The sequence below is a fragment of the Mytilus californianus genome, unplaced genomic scaffold (genome assembly GCF_021869535.1).
Source record: "Mytilus californianus isolate M0D057914Y unplaced genomic scaffold, xbMytCali1.0.p SCAF_9, whole genome shotgun sequence".
In the NCBI taxonomy this organism is placed as follows: Eukaryota; Metazoa; Mollusca; class Bivalvia; order Mytilida; family Mytilidae; genus Mytilus; species Mytilus californianus.
The window spans coordinates 51545335-51564067 of NW_026262745.1; the positions used below are offsets into that span (position 1 = coordinate 51545335).

General features: G+C 32.3%; 1 protein-coding gene across 1 annotated transcript; it reads right to left on the minus strand.

Annotated features, from left to right (window-relative positions):
• Window positions 1-12832: 12832 nt before the first annotated feature.
• LOC127715228 (A disintegrin and metalloproteinase with thrombospondin motifs 1-like) lies at window positions 12833-18491 on the minus strand. The gene is made up of 4 exons (XM_052221252.1): window positions 18340-18491; window positions 16401-16568; window positions 14602-14640; window positions 12833-13275 (listed from the first exon to the last, which is right to left on the minus strand). The coding sequence occupies exons 1-4, from the start codon at window positions 18461-18463 to the stop codon at window positions 13199-13201; spliced, it is 408 nt and encodes a 135-aa protein (XP_052077212.1). The 5' UTR covers window positions 18464-18491; the 3' UTR covers window positions 12833-13198.
• Between the last annotated feature and the right edge of the window lie 242 nt (window positions 18492-18733).

Below are 18733 nucleotides of genomic sequence, written 5' to 3' on the forward strand. Positions count from 1 at the left end.
ATGAGTAAACAAATCCTATTTCACATGTGGCATCTGTCATCTTACTAATGTCCTGTTCCGCATGTGGCATCCGTCGTCTTATCAATGTAAGTACATACCGTTGATATATATCATATTCGTAATAAACGATAAACATACTATCAATGACGTTCAATATACCTCATTGGTGATATAACCAACATACCATAAGATGACCATAAAGATGCTTTCCCCAGCACCATCACATACTGAATAGATTAATCGTATCTGCGACATGTCATTTACTTTCTATATACTTAAGCTTAATTCTGATGACTAAAACTGGTTAAAAAGAAATACCTAGTAATAAATCATCAAATGTTGTGCTTATATGTGCTCTTTGTAATAAAGGTGAGGCAGATTTCAATATAAGTTTCTAAGTTATCACGATTTTGAGCGGTCTGTGAAAGTTGAACTATTTCTTCACTGTTGATTCATCTTGCCATTATATATTGTTTATTAAGTAGTGTTTAAATAGTTTTATAACTTGTTGGCAGAGAAATTGTACGATTACCAATGTCCATATATTAAAAAAACTAAACTTAAAATCCATCTAAGACATAATCAGTACATACAAAGCAGGAAACTTAAAAGTCAAAGGAACAGCACTTTTATTTTATTTTATTATTTATCTCAAATCACAGTAAGGCCTTCACGGAGCAAATACTTTCACCACACGTCAAGTTCAAGACGGCACCTATCACCGGTTTAAAGGAATTATTTGCAAACTGACGATCACACCATAATTATGAATTGAAGAACAAAGCTATGGTGTAATATCAATAAAACTAATCTAGCAAAGAAATCAAACATGTATGTCATAATTTAGCCCAACAATCACACTGAGACGTGTTAAAAAATACAAACATTTAGACAACCACGGGGCACATCGAGATATGTGTTAGATAAGTTAATCCACCGGGTGGTCGAAAACAGACGCAACGCACGTCTGGTGTACCAAATTATAATCTTGGTATGTTTGATTAAGATCAGATTAGAAACTAGTGGGAAAAAAACCTGATGATATATCATATATTTCAAAAATAACATTCAGGTTCGTAGACTGCCCAATCTTCTGCTACTATTCAGATATCATCCATCATGCATATCCAGACTACTACTCTTCAATAACCTCCACCAGATACAAGATCGTTAGTTTAGACACAATGTTTCTTTCATCCAATTCATGATGGTGACCGTCAAACTCGTTTACTTATGATTTCAGTCGTTCTTCCTTTTAACTACTCAAAAAAGTTTTCCATTATAACAACATCATTTCCAATTCCACTATACAACATTGTTGAATCGGGGTTTGAACTAACAACTCCAGCGTTGACAGACAAATGATCATTGTAGATAAACAAATTAGTCAAATAACAAAAATATCGAACTCCAAGGAAAATTCAAAACGGAAATTTCCTCAATATATGGCAAAATCAAAAGCCCAAACACATCAAACGAATGCAAAACAAGTGTAACATATTAACATATTAACTATAATCTTAATTACTATAAAAACTATGTCAACAAAGAAAATCAAAATGGCATGTAGACACTCTATAGACAAAGCACAGAAGCAAAAATGAAGGACAAGAATATAAAAAAAAGACTATATCACAAAAAGATATAAACCACTTGTCCACTGAGGTTCCTTTTATTTTTTGCTGGCAACATTTGCAGTAAAATTTGACCCATTGTAACGGCAACTTAATTTGTTAACTTTTGATTTGGTTCAATGGTCAAAACATACATGATGTTAGGATTTTTTTTTCGTTACTTCTAAAATGTTTGATAGGAATAATATTGAAAAAGGCGGACACCAATAAACTAATGTCAAAAACCAAGAACAAGACAAGAATGATTGCCCATATTATGAATAACACAATAACAGGTGGAAAAGGATATGGCACAAGACTAAGTAATAATCAAGTGAAACCTAAAAACAAACATTCTCCAAAACATATATACTTGTCAAATACAGATATTCAAAGATCAGGGGGAAAGGGGGAAAAGGGAAGGGGGGGTCGATGTTTGAGTGGTCTAAGTAGTCCAACTACTGTATCACTAGCATGTCAACACTTAGATTGTGAGTTCGAACCCCGCAAATGCTTGATTCAGATCAAAACACAGAGCACTCACCTACGACATAAATTACGAAAATTTTCCTCAGAATAAAACAATCCTCAGCAAAATACTTGTTGTTGTGCTGTGAAATTAAAATCAGAGGTACATGAAAGCACTAATAACTTGAACATAACATCAATTATGTCCATTCTGTGTTGATTAAAACGATACTATTAAACAGAATAATTTGATTCCGTTAGGGCTTTATCAAACGAAAAGGTAATCTATTCCTTAGGATAGCTAAATAGCAACATATGAATAGTAGAACAATCAAACTTTACTCGTCATATATAGAAATTGACAATGAGGTCCGGTTGAAACAAAACTTTACGACAAAAGAGATGTGTTAGCTCCCCAATTGTAAACTTTCTATTTCTATGTAGCAACATTCCAGCAGCGCCTGCATACGGAGTATATATCTCCCAGTTGCTGCTTATAACATGTTAAAGGAAGCTATGAAACCAAGAGTTCACAGTGATAAAGTTGAAATCATCTTTTCGTAAATTTCACGAATTGGTTGACCGTTATGGAATATCTGTTTCACAGATGACGATTGATATGTTCCAATTGTCGTGACTACAATCCTGTCCCTTTTACTCCGAATGTGACCTACCGAATTAGACTTATCACCGGGTTTGTACTTACATGAGCAACACGACGGGTGCCACGTGTGGAGCTGAATCTGCTTACCGTTCCGGAGCACCTGAGATCATCCCCAGTTTTTGGTGGGGTTCGTGTTGCTCAGTCTTTAGTTTTCCATGTTGTGTTTTGTGTACTGTTGTTTGTATGTAGGTCTTTTTCCATTTTAGCCACGGCGTTTTCGACTTATGAGTTTGAACGTCCCTTTGGTATCTGTCGCCTGTCTTTAACTGTTTTGTATAAAAAAGAGAAAAGTAAGTATAAAAAAGTTTGTTCTGTACCACATGGTATACTAAAATTCAAACAGTTACAAGTATCCTAAGTTTGTAGACAGGGACAAATCTGCTGGAATGCATGCATCAACCATCGCACAACTTATACATTATGAAATCATTTGAAACTAAGTTCTAAACTACCTCAGCCAATGTTTACCTTATATTGTTTATGTTATTCAGTTAAGGTTCCTCTCGGTCTTATAGCTGGTCTAGAATTTATACATCCCTGGTCCTCAAGATGTTGAAAATGATTTTTCATGATAAATTAAAACATTTCAGTAACTAAGTTCAAAACCGCACTAGACTAAAATGATCTTACCATGATTCGTTATGCTGTTTTATTTCCTGTTGGTCCTCTATCTCGTCAAACACCCATTGCTCTCAAATACATGTACTTGGTTTTTTTTTTATTCCAAATGAAATTAAATTTATAACATTCACTATATAGATTAGTACTATCAACCCACTGATCCAACAAATTTAACATTGATAATGATTTTATCTTATTTACAAAATTCATTTACGAAGTTTTACTTTCTCTCACAAGCTTTTAACTGCTGTATCTTGGTCAATGTTTGCGTTTACCAAGTTTATTTGCCATGGATAGAAAAAAGGCGCTATCGCTAATGCCGTTTGAATATCAAAGACAACAAATGAATGTACATTGATATTGAATTACAATACGATTGATATGAGGTACGTATAAATAAGAACATTACAGCATGCATATTCATAAACAGCGAGATTTGGTAAGATAATGCATTCCTCTTGCATACGTTTAGACATGATATATTGTGTGCGGTACGTACCGACTGAGTATTTGTAAACTTTTTCGCTTGTACATTTATATGTGTTGCTAAGTAACTTGTCATTGTGTTCTAACCTTATGCATTTACATTTACTACAAATATTGATTTGGTGGTTAGACTCTAGCTGGTGGATTTATTTTAGAAAAATTAAATACTACTTCATAAATGTGTTGCGTCCGAAGCGCTTTTAAATATGTTCATTCAAAGGGAACGCACATAACAAAGCAATTGAAAACCTTGATGTGTAAGTACCTACACGCGTGGATAGCTATATGACCAAAAGAGGTTTAAAAAGAATCAAACAAAAACATCTAAAATTGATAACTCAAAACTGTCCCGTTGATATGTCTACTATACATACATATTTGAAACTGATGAGAGTATTTTTTTTTTTTTTGGAATGGTGAGGACGTCGTTTATTTTCAGGTGTATAGACATGTTGTAGCTGTTTTCACAAGTTTCACAAGTTCAACATTAATATGATTTTTTTAAGTTTGTTAAGGAACTCGATCCATTTCATCATTAACTGAAATACCGTGATAACGTCTGAAGGGAATGTGGAACCTATATCTATACTATGATAAAACTGTTAGTTTTTAGCTTATAATCTTCAAATTGATCTATTGGTAATCGTTTTTGGTAAATTTATTTTGTCATCTTACCATGTAGATAAGTACATGTAGAACGACACCGCTATATATCGATATACATACTTACACCAGCAGCTATCATTTTTTATTTTACTGGAGTCAAGGGCATTTTAAATTCACATATTTTTATGTGAGATTGACTTATGAACCGCTATTTTTCCAATTTGTGTTTCCTGCATTAATAAACTCATGATCTGGTAAATCACTGTCCCAAATTGAACAAATATGAAAGCTATGATACTAGTGAATGAATTTACAAAACATAAAACTTAGTTCATGATATCCATTTTACAAACACCAGTCCTGTTATACAAGTAGTCAGCAAAAATAAACCAATTAAAAGATTACTTGAGTTGTAAATATTTGTAAATTGAATAATCTTTGAAAAGGTATATACTTTGAAAGTCAGTTCTGGTGGCATTCCTTTTCATAAACTAACCGATACATAACCGTTTAAAGACCATTGACTATTTTGGTAAATATTACAATCACTACGTCACTTTCGAGTTTGTCCTTATTCATGTTATTTAATATCGATTGCACGTGAATCTACAAAGCGTATTCTGATTCAAAAACCTCTGTGATAAACCACCAAAAAATATATTACGACAAGACGTAAATACCTTTATCGCCATTTTGGGGGTATGAGTGATGAATTATAAAAAATGAGATGTGGTATGATTGCCAATGAGACAACTCTCCACAGGAGACCAAATGACACAGAAATTAACAACTATAGATCACCGTACGGCCTTCAACAATGAGCAAAGCCTATACCGCACAGTCAGCTATAAAAGGCCCCGAAATGACAATGTAAAACAATTCAAACGAGAAAACTAACGGTAAAAATTTATGTACAAAAAATGAACGAAAAACAAATATGTAACACATAAACAAACGACAACCACTGAATTACAGGCTCCTAACTTGGGACAGGCACATACATACAGAATGTGGCGGGGTTAAACATGTTAGCGGGATCTCAACCCTTCCCTAACCTGGGACAGTGGTGTAACAGTACTACACATTGTCCGTATTACTAAACAAATTTAAAAATGTGGTACAAACGAGTTTGAAAAGAAATCCTTACTAGATCGTAGTGATGAATGCAACAAGGTAAATTGGAATAAGATTGTTAAGAAAACCACTTTCTTGGCTGTATAAGAGACAGTTTGACAAGTTGGTCAAAGAATTAATTTGTGCACATAGACGCCTCACATGGCGACAACAGGGAAGCAACACTTGCTCAACTTCGTCTATTGAAATTTGTCTTTTAAGAAATAAATGAACAAGTAAATAGTAACGAAATATCATAATTTATTATTTGCAATAAAACAACTAATGAAATACGAGAACAAAATAGTTTCTGGTTGCTTTACCTTTCACGAGGTTTTAAACACGAGTTATAATTCAGCAGACTAAGCAGTATGGTGTCATTTTTAATTTGAAAAAATAATAGTTGTTAGATATGTTGTCTGTTAAAGCGTTTATTTGTCAGATGAAAAATGGAATGTAAACAGATAGCTATTGCCAATATACTGTAGATTCATTTATTTTCGTGGGTATCAATTTTCTCGGATTGAGGAAAACTTGTATTTTCGTGGATATTCGATTTCATTGTTTTCCAAAAGTCTGCATATAATCATACAGCAAATTTGCAATTCGTTCAACATTTAGATTCGTGGTTTCCCTGTACCCACGAAATACACGAAAATTGGTATCCAACTATTAATTGATTCGTCGTTCGTTGATGAAATTATAAAAAAAACTGTACTGCTCATTCAAATCTTAAAAGAGGAACGAAAGATACCAAAGGGACAGTCAAACTCATAGATCGAAAACAAACTGACAACGCCATGGCCAAAAATAAAAAGACAAACAGACAAATAATAGTACAGATGACAAAATATAGAAAACTAAAGACTAAGCAACACGAACCCCACCAAAAACTGGGGATGATCTCGGGTGCTCCGGAAAGGTAAACAGATCCTGCTCCACAATGTGAATAAGATTTATATATTAAAGAAAATAAGGTTCATATTTTAAAGAAAAATAACTCTCCTTTAAATACATAACGGAAATTAAATTTACTCTATTTAAGGCGTTTCTTTCTACCATTTCTTCGGAAATAATTTCATTTTCCAACACTTTCGTTGCCACAAATATAAGCACAAACTGAAATACTTCCAAAATATGAACAACCAGAGACCTAATAATCGTTACTGTCAATTCCCACAATTGTAGAATATAGGCTTTAGGACTAGTCATGGTCAGTTCCGGTTCAATTATTCTTACGTCAAGCTATCTATTCCTGCCTGACAAGACGAATGCTGAAGGATTTTGGCAGCGAGAACTACTGCGCATAGTTATATAATGACATCTTTTATCATTGAAGGACAAGTCTAATTAAATTAGATTAAAAGGGATTGCAGAGATACACATTTATATTAGTACTAGTCTTATGATGGTCTTGATGGAATTTACAGAATCTAGAATAATTGGCCAATACAGCAGACAAACATGACAAATAAGCCAAAAAAATACAGAACAGAGCAAAATAGGCCAAGACAAAATAAAGAATAGACAATAATAGAGTATTGAAATGTAAAAAAAATAGAGAAAAATGGTCAAAATCACCCTTCATCCATTCAGACCCCCTTTTATTGGTTGACGGTGCATTTTTCTCCTTTTCATGTTGAAGAAAACAATCAAATACGTTAAGAAACCCTACATGTATTAGAATTACAGAAAGTGCGACTTAAGATAAAATGATGCACCGATAAATAATTATCCACTTACAATCCTTCAGCTACCACAAACTGAAAGCTATACCAACAAACACATGAAAACCAGTTTTCCTAAATATATAAAAACTCATACTTTTGCACGAGGGACATTGATAAAGATGGAATGAAGGAAAGGCAACCATACATACATGCTGTATCATCACTTCTCTTCTCACATTGCAATGTTTCTTTTTATCTTGCTGTTTATCATTTTCTGCTATTACAAACATACATGTATCCGGGAAGACATAATACTCACAGAAATTACCATAACCTTGACTTCAAAGTGCAATTCTAAGAATATCTCGGGTCGAGTGTCGTAGACTTCCAATTATCGATAAAGTCTTTTGTAATAGAGTAGATATTTACAGAGAAAAATAAAGATATATAATCTGTATATGAACCAGGTAAATATTGACACACTTTTTGTTTCATATGGATTACTTCCTTTTGTCTAGTATTTTACATGTTAATATTTATATTTCTTATTCAATATAAAGCTGCTTCCTTCCAATGAAAACGCATTACAATAAATTGATTACAGCTCTAAGTTTGCTGACATTTTAAAGCGTAACAAATATTAATAAGTTGTTGTTTTGTTACCAATGAAACAAATATCCACCGGTGAAAAAGGAATATTATGACTTGGTTTTGCAGTCATTATGAGAACAAAAAATGAGTGGCTTGAGATAAGCACAATATCTGATTAACTTTCCAACATAAAAATCATTTTTTTATCTGAATTAAATAAAAACAAAGAAATTAATAGTTCCCATTGGAATATGGCTATTTCCCTGGTATTCTAATATTTTCCCATGAGAGTTTACTAGTTTCCCAAGGGAATTGTACAATTTCAAATTTTAGATCACTCTTATTGTTGGAATTAAAAACTCTCATGGGTAAAGTTTTTCCCAGAGGATATAAACATTCTCATGGGAGATAAGAAATTTGCATGGAGATAAAATGTTCATTAGGAAAGAAATATTCATATTGGAGAAAAAGTAACATAAATGTTTGTTATGCAGATTTATCAATCAATCCACAAATAGTCAACAGTCAGTTCACAATGCACAGTTATACTGCTGTATTGTCAATACATTCAAATAACTAACATGTAATAAAATTAAACTGATAACTTTTAATATTAACACAATTCAATACCTTTATAAGATATTTTTACACAAATTGTGCTAAATTATGTTGGGTTATAAGTCTTCAAAGTGTCTACATAGAAATGATTCATACCAACTAATTATCAACTATGGAATTCAATGAGCTTGCATGAACCACCTTAAATTTATACAAATAGTCCACAGTGATGTTTAAAATTATCTTAAATGTCGTTAGAAGGAGACGGTGCATTTTTTGGGCAGTGAATTCCAAAATATAAAACCATAAAAAGTTTAACGATACCATTACAAATCACTATTAGTTGTGCAATAATTATTTCTAAGAATAGATAAATCAAAAACTAAGTTGTCACTTTGTTAGTTATTTTTTGGGCTTCGTGCCAATGTGATGAATCAACCCGTTTCCAATGACTAACGAAGTTTCAAGCATAAAAATGTTGTGTTGCTACACTAACGTCCCAGGTAAGGGTAGGGTTGAGCTCTCACAAACATGTTTAACCCCGCCACATTCTTAGCGTATCATATGTATATTGTTCAATAGTCGTCTTTGGTTGCTGTCTGTCTTATTTGTTTACTCGTTTATCGTTTTATTATAAATATTCTGCCTTAAATGTTTTCACAATTGGTTGGGCAAAAGTCTTGTATAGCTTTCTATGCCTTATAGGTTTCGCTCATTGTTCAAAATTTACTGTGACTAATAGTATCGTATTTCAAGTTATTTCGTCATTTGTGAATAGTTGTCCCCTTGGCAATCATACCATATCTCTTTATTCTTACATAGATAGTCATGGGTAAGGCCTTATTTCGTCTTTATTTGAATTCGAAGTAATTGCATTGTTGTTTTATCATGAAAAGGGAATATCTTACACCAATAATTCATTTTAGGTAGGATATATAGATGAAAAATTTGAATTTGTAAATCAGAGATAGTTCCAAACACAATTGATCTATTTAGCAAAAATGTACCTTATCCTTTTAAAAGAGCATGGTGCCTTGGAAGCTAAACAAGTATTCGAATTGCAAAAACTTCTTTATTGTAGGAACATTGGGTTACACCTCACTGGTAGACATTGGCGAAAAAATCCATGCTCAGTTGGTATGATTAAAATGCATAATGCCATCAAATCAGGAAGTGAAAGTCTGGCTAACATGGATGGCTCACATGGTAGGACTTAACATAATGAATTGCTTACTAAATGTCACATATATCCTTAAAACAAAGCTGAGAATCAAGAAAAATTATATATTCAGTGGGTAATATGAAAATAAGAATATTTTAATAATAAGAGTCATATGAAACGAGTTTCCTGTAATTCTAATGTTATCGAAATTATTGAACCAATGCATGCCTATATACTAAATTATTTTCTGCATGCATGTTTTTGTTATATTTATTACGAATCTATAGCGCATTATCGACACATAATATTTCATTCGGTGATTGTTGATTGATAAGCTTTGGGTGCTTAACATCCAGTGGCAAATATTTCATGCATGTTCAGGACGAGAACAAATTAACAATAAATACAAAAGGTAGGTTCCGCGATAGCGTGCGGGATGGAGGTCGGGAAATTTAGACTGCCACGGAAAAATGATGGTACATTGGATAGGGACAGAAATTTAGCCTTGAAACATGGCACCGACGGACCCCTCAACGAGATGTTACAAGGGTTCTTAACGTGCGAAGAGCGTGACACTCTCTTTACACGAGGCATCGGATTTAACGTCCCTATTCTGACAGGACGTGGCTGCAAACTTTTACATCCCGCACAGCCAAACGGACGCCCCACTTTGGCGAGGATTTTACTGCCGGTCGGAGGAAGACTAATGGTGACCATATTTCTATTCCCCAGCCACCCTTTCAGTGATTGTTTATCGCACGCTAATTAACATTCGAGTTTGTTGCCGAAGTTTACCGGATCGTGACATTGATAAACAATCAACACAGAGCACGTGAAGCGCGAAACAAATAAGTGAGTTGACAGAGCCATGATATTGTTTTTCATATTTTCCCTGCGTTCCCATTTGTTTATTTAAACTTTTCCTTAATAGTTGTTAAATGATTTGTTGTATTAAATTTACTATTTGCCTTCCACAGCACATTTGTTTACATTCTTTAATTTCGGTTTTCCCCCTCGCTGTGCGGTGGCCAAAGTGAAAACGAGAGGTCTCGTAAAGTTATAACGAAACGTCTCTAGTAAATCGTCAATGCATACGGGAATTATAAGCGAATAAGTGTGCGGGAAGTTAAAATTCAATAGCAGTATATTGATGAAGATTTTGATAATACAAAGAATTTTCTTTTACAAGATAGTTCACATACACATATTTTGTAGTGAATCTTAGCCATTCAAGTATTGAAACACATTAAACTTTTTTTTTAATTTGAAATTTCATATGACTCAAACACAGAAAAACTCAACCATATACATTTCTGACAAATGTTATATGATAAATCATTCCTCATCACACAAGCTGATTTATTTGAACGGAAATTAGGGACATACAAAATGACGAATATACCACGAGACAAAAAGAGAGCAGGAAGACAAAAGAATTTCAGTATCTCACTGTTGAAAACATCATGAAAAAATACAATTAATAAAAACGTTTAAAGATTTGTTTTTCTATTAAAACGTATGCCCAGTTACAACATATGTGTCATCATTGTGAGGTTTTAAGGATCTGCGTCGAAAACTGTGAGAGAAAATTGGTGACGTCTTATGTAATTTAAAATTTTGTTGAAAAATATTTTTCTGTATAACTGTATCGTTTTGATCAACACAGATTTGACATATGTGATGTTATGTTCAAGTTAATCGTGCTTTCATGTACCACTGATTTTAATTCTGAAGCACAAAACAAGTATTTTGCTGAGGTTTGTTTTATCTGGGGAAAATTTTTGTGAGTGCTCTGTGTTTCGATCTGAATTTGCGTTTAGCACATATCCAGGTTTTCTCCACCATTTTCTACATAAGGAAATGCCTTCACCAAGTCAGGAATATGACAGCTGTTTTCCCATTCGATTGATGTGTTTGAGCTTTTGATTTTGCCATTTGTTAAGGGACTTTCTGTTTTGATTTTTCGTTGGAGTTCTGTATTTTGGTTATTTAACTAATTAGTTTATCTGCAATGATCACTTTTCTGTCAACACTGGACTTGTTAGTTCAAACCCCGATTCAACAATGTTGTATAGGGGAATTGGGGATGTTGTAGCGTTATGATGATGTTATAATGCAACACTTGCTCGAGTAGTTAATAGGAAGAACGACTCAAATCATAAGTAAACGAGTTTGACGGTCATCATCATGAATTGGTCGAAGGAAACATTGTGTCTTAAATAACTATCTTGTATCTTGTGGAGGTAATAGAAGAGTAGCAGTTTGGATATGCATGATGAATGATATCTGAATAGTAGAAGATTGAGCAGTCTACGAACCTGAATGTTATTTTTAAAATGTATGCTTTATCATCAGGTTTTTTGTCACTTGTTTCTAAATGTTTTTCTGCTGTTTATGCACTGGTTATGTCTTGGGTGGATTATAAGTTTAGGTTTTTTAATATATGGACATTGGTAATCGTACATTTTCTTTGCCAACAAGTGACAAAACTATTTAAACACTACTTAATAAACAAAATGTAATGACACGATGAATCAACAGTGTAGTTCAACTTTCACAAACCGCTCAAAATTGTGATAACTTAGAAACTTATATTGAAATCTACCTCACATTTATTACAAAGAGCACCCATAAGAACAACAGTTGATGATTTATAAATAGATATGTCTTTTTAACTTTTTCAGTTTTAGTCACCAGGATTTGTTTACTCGTACGGTGCACCTTATATTACCTACGGTTTCTGAAGGGGCGTGTGTTAGTTTTCAGCTTTCTATGTTGTGTTTTGTAATCTGTTGCTTGATTTATTTTTTCATTTTTTTTCTGTTTTTACCAGACATTGCCAGTTCTTTTACGACTTATGAATTAAAATATCCTTTTGTTATCTCTTGCCTCCTTGAATTAACAGCTTACTTATTTGACAAATATTAAATTACCTTGCAAATATGAACTAATAAAACAAAACAAAAATAAAATAAAACATCAAATTCATCACATCTTTTATTGCAAATGCAATAAGTGTGAGCTAAATTAATGTTTAAAAAGAGTTAATAAAAACAAATAAAAAAGAAAACATAACATAACATTCATCCCATATTTCATAAAAAAAATCACTCCCATTTGTCATTTGACAAATGAGGAAATTAATGCTAAATGTACCCATGGGAATCCCCTCAATGTTGCATCAAATAAAATTAAACAACATGATAAAATAAATGCCAAGAACGAGGGTAAGCTAAAAAAAAGTATAATATGAGTTAATAAAACAAAACACAAAAAAACATAAAGTTCAGCTCATCTTTTATTGTAAAAATAAAATAATCATTCCCACGGAAATAAATGTCAACATGTATCTATGTATATCCCCACAATGCAACATCAAATAATATCAAACAAAATAATAATGTAAATGTTAGCAACGATTATATCTAAACGAAATTAGATTTTAGTATTTGAAAGCTACCAATGAACATGCTGAACCTCAATTTTTCCAATTATAAAAGTGACGTAGTCGATACATGTAATAAATGAAATCAGAATAAATCAAACCGATTATCCTTCAAAATGATATTTCAAAGAAAAAAAAACAAAGTCTGCATTCATTCATTCACCATCATGTTGAAACATGAAGTCCATTAACCTTCTTCTTTTATTTCTTTGTACTAGTCAAATCAAAATCACTGATGAGGATTCCTAACCATGTCCTTGTCTTCTGCAAGCTTTTATCTGAAGAAAATTGAGTATTGGAAAATTATACTGAATTACTTTCTTGCCTTACTGTCAAAACTATATTACCAAAACTAAATCATCTCCATTAACTACTTTACCAAAATGACCCCTTTTAATTGAGTATGCTTCGTCCTCAATTTTTAATAGCATTTTTTTAGAAATATAATATGTATTCTGTATACTGAGATCACTATATCTGATTGCTTAAATGACTGCTAAGATTGATAATTAAGTGCTAGTCTTTGTAAGAATCAGGCAATTAGGAAAAACTTCAAAACATGGCCGAAAAATATCCGCCGATCTAACCATCCTATTTGGAAGTCCTCTCGTCCTGAGTTAGAAATGGTAGGCTTTCGTTTCTGCGTGTCTGGTAATTCAAGAAATCTCCAGATATCTTTTGGTTAGAATTATAGCAAATTAAGAAGTTAGCTTCCCTTAATTAGTAATTTCTAGTGCATATCAACAGAATTATAACTTTAATTATCAGGACAGGAAACAGGACACGAATGTTATATTCGTACACCATTATACATTTTGAACTTAATGTAAACTTGAGTGGGTTTTTGTTTGTCATGTTTTCACCACTGCCTTAATCTTAGGTAGTGTGGCACTTAGACCTTTAGGTTCTGTGGAAGTATTTGCTGGTTATTTAAATATGTAAAACTATGGACGTTTAATCTCATTTATGATTTCCCCCTGTCAAATGATTCTGTTAAAAATACAGGGGTCCCTAAGAGTAAAACCTGTGCTCCTAAGGTATTTAAATACCAAGAACTGGTTGCATAGATAAACATATTTGTTTAAAAAAACAAATTCAGTAAAAAGACAAAATTGAACAAAACGAAAAGTAGAAAATAAAAATTCATGTTTCTTTACAAAACTTCCAAACCAAATATTTGTATCTATGAAATATTTCAGTTGAAATTCTACGTAAGTCATGTTAACGAAATCCTTGACTTTTTTTTAATTTTCAAGTTAAACATAAATTACGCTCATCGAAATCTAAAACGTCAATACAGACATGAGGAAAACAAACGTGTAAGGATTTATATACATCTCACGATGAGGCCAAACAATCATCACCGACATGAAAGGAAAACCAGCAATATAGATCGAAAAATTGTTTATCGTAAATTTTGGTATGTGAGTTCTCTTGTGAAACTTTAATATCCGAATAAAGACAATGAGAGACATTGTTGTTTATATTAGACTTATTTAAAGTAAGTTTCCTTGATAAAGATTTCCGCGGTATGATAAGAGAGTTATTGATCATTTAACACATAAATGTCATCAAGGTAGAGTAAAGTGTTTTAAGCAGCATACCTGATTTCTTTTCTGTGTTTTTGTCATGTTTGCAGGATTCTGTTAATACAATTACCAAAGTTAATTCAATGAATTATAAATATACACACATAATTTACTTGTCATTTCGCTTTATAAAAACAAACAAGTTATTGACAGTTTCACATAAAACAAAAATATAAAAACATTACAATGGTTCAGATAAATTTGTAAAGATATTTCCCCTTTTCTCAATAAAATGTTTGATACATTGTTTTCTAAGATAATTTGTTTTATCAATTTCAAACTAATATTGTAAACTTGCAATTCAAAAAAGGTAATTGACTTTATATATAAAAAGAAGATGTGGTATGATTGCCAATGAGACAACTCTCCACAATATACCAAATGACACAGATGTTAACAACTATAGGTCACCGTACGGCCTTCAACAATGAGCAAAGCCCATGCCGCATAGTCAGCTATTAAAGGCCCCGAAATGACAAATGTAAAACAATTCAAACGAGAAAACTAACGGCCTAATTTATGTACAAATTATGAACAAAAACAAATATGTAACAAAGCAACAAACGACTACCACTGAATTACAGGTTCCTGACTTGGGAGAGGCACATATAAAATGTGGCGGGGTTAAACTAGTTTGAAGGCGCCAACCCTCCCCTAATCTGGGACAGTGGTGTAACAGTACAACATAAGAACAAACTAAAAAAAATTCATTTGAAAAAGGTTTATATACATTTTAGATATGAATATGTTTAATATTTCTATTTTATAAATAAAATGTTACAATAAATTATTATCCTATGATAATAATCAACATTCAATCTATCTTGGTGTGGTTGTTTGAAAATAAACTGATGCATATATAGATATTTTAAGAAATGTGCACCACAGAAATTTAAAAAAAATGTAAATGAATACAAAATTTATAAATATTTTGGAAAACAAATATCCTTGATCAGTTCTATGGACGTGCTGAATCCGAAATGAATCTTTTCCGATTGATTCTCTCCTCCATCGACCAAGCTGTGTTGCAGTCAACTTTGGTAAAAGTCGATTAACATCTGTCTAATGTCTTAATTAGATTATGTTTCAATTTTGGGATGTATACATACGCAGCCGTATATTGTAAATACTTAATTTGCATGTACATTCCGATTTCAGAATTATCAAAATTACTTTTCTACAAGCTATGTACGGTTTTTAATTTGTATTTAGTTCAACATTTCTTAAAATCAGCTTACATTAAGACGTCATTTTACAACTGACTGTTCATACTTATTAAGCATAATCATGAGAATATGTAATCCTGAATATTGATATTTGTATTTATTTCTATTTTTTTATTTTGGTGTTGATCATTCATTAAACATTAATTTTTTGTATTGTGTACAGTATCTTTTTTCATAACGATACGAAACTTTTTTAAGAAACACCATTAAAGAAAGAGGCGAGATATAGCAATAGGATAATCAAATTAACTGACAATACCATGGCAAAAAACGAAAAAACAACCAAAATGCAAACAGATGTCCATAAAAGAAAACAAAGACAGCTACAGGAAGAGCAACACCACGAACCCAACAAACCCCAACAACCCGTTACCTATTATGTATACGTTCTATGTATGAAAATCTGTAAATACAAACTGAAGTTGTGGCGGAAACGCTTCTTGCTAAAAACATGATCATCACTTCCTTTCGTATAGTATACATTTTCAAAAATCAGCATTAAATTTTGTAGTTAATTGCGGTGAAATCTGTTTGAACACCGTAGCTTCACGTCATTTCCCGTTCCCCTAAAGTGAACGTAACATGTACCTGGACAATCTCCTAAGTTACACTGTGATAGTTCGATGTCATTACCAACACAATATTTTCCTCCGTTTGAAGGCGAGGGGTTATTGCAAATTCGTTTCCTATATTCTTCGCCACTCCCGCATGGCACTGAACATGATGCTGTTGACCAAGATCCCCAATGACCATCCACTGAAATGAAAATATCACGAAAAAATGTATTAAGAAACATTAATTTTGTAAGGTATATTTTTTATCTGCAAAAAAAATTATTTGATACGTACTTTTAAACATATTTTTTTTTATATATATTAAATTCCTAATATCAACTGGCTATCTTAAATCAAAGGTTCATCAACATGTAAATTTCGTTAAGGTAGTACATAACACAACAGGGTTATAAATTTATAAAACTCAGCTGAACGTTATAATCACGTTCTATTGTAAAGAAATATTAAGCTTCTCAATGATAAAAATTAGTGTTTGTCAAACTGCTACATATCCAATGAAATTTTTCCGATAAAGTCAGTGTTTGAAGTTTTTTGAAACTTTTATATTTTTGTCAAAGGGTCAAAGTAAATATTGTGTCAAAATTTTATGAAAATTAAACGAGCCAAATTAAATTTGGTCAAAGTGTTTGGTACCACCTTAAAATATATGTTATCAACATTGATCCAGGTTATTTGGCTACCTTGAACGTATACATGAAACTTCGTGTTTATATGTTGTGCTTTGTGTACTGGTGTTTGTCCTTTCATCGTTTTTCGTTTCTTGCCATGGCATTGTCAGTTTGTTTTCGACTTATGAGTTTAAACATTTCTTTGGTATCTTTCCCTTCTCTTTATAAGACACCCATTAAACCATCAGCACTGGGAATGCAAATATCCTTACAGTGCAGAAATATTTGTAATTGAGATAACAAATCGTATATACGAGAATACTTTCATGGCACATCAAATTGTAGGTTGCACTTTGTAAATACAGCTGTTTCTCAAACCACGCCTCTTTTGGGGAGATATATAATATTCATAGATATTTCGTTTTGTTTACGTACTGGTTCCCAGATATGATCTCTATGTTTCATCTCATAGAGACGTAACTTGGGAATGTTAACAGCATAAAAACATAGTGTTGCTGTGAAAATTGAATTCTGAAGTAGGCACAAAGTGAAGGTAGGGGTAGTACAGAATTTTAGTATAAGTTTAAACTCTAACAAGTTCGTGGCATATAAATATTGAAAATATGCCGCACAGCCCTATGTTTTGACCTTTGAATTAAAAAGTAGTGCATATCAACTTTCCATTCTAGGATATAATTTTTTACGAAAGTTCATAGTAAAATTGGCACAGTTAGCCTATGGGAAATTGCATTGTCTATATCTACAGAAATGCAACCTGTAACTATGATGTGTGCATTTATTACAAATGCATCTAATTATTGATAGTAAACTACTTGTGTTAGCAATATTTGTAATTAACAATATCTTGTATTAATTATATTTGTAATTAATTTTACAAATCGTATAAAATGTTCATGTAAACACAAGTAATTCAATGTTTATATTGCATTTTTAGTAAAACGTCCTTTCAATTGACATGATAGTGAAATATTTGATGGATGATTCCATTAACACAGAGTACTAAAGTTTGTTCCATTTGAGTAGTAACAACCGCCACGTCACCCAACATGTTTCGCCACAAACAAGCGATAACGATGACAGAAATTTAATGTGTTAATAGCGACATTATAAGTACATCTAGTGATGCACAGACAACATGCTATGCTTAAGAACCCGACTTTATTCCTCCTTTACAGGTGTCTAGTTTAATGAATTGATCTCTCTATGAAATGTATTTATGTGTCCTATGATTATGTTTTCTCGTAATTATTATCATCTTTTCAAGATGATTGACCTTTAAAATCAAACTTTTGAACCTTAAAGTCATTAAAATAAATGACATACCCTGAAAAGTACAGTTTGATATGTCAAATTCAGTGATTTTCGTGACTGCATCAAAGTCATAGCATTGTCCTGAAACATCTTTGAGTTCAGTTTGAGAAGCTTTCCATTTGATCAAGTTGGTCATATTGCAACATATTAAAGGGTTTCGATCCAAATAGCTGAAAAATAAAAGTTGAGTGCACTATTCTATAACATTTCAATGGTGTTTCGTTTGCCGTTTAAAAAAAAAAAAAAGAAAGAAAAAAAAAAAAGAAGCTTCATCACACATGATCAAGGCTTTTACAATCATAGTTAACACATTCTTGCACCGGTGAGATATTCAAGTTGTTTCTAGTTAAAACAAAATAAAAAACAAAAATATTAACGATAACACAAGAAACATATTACAAAAGAC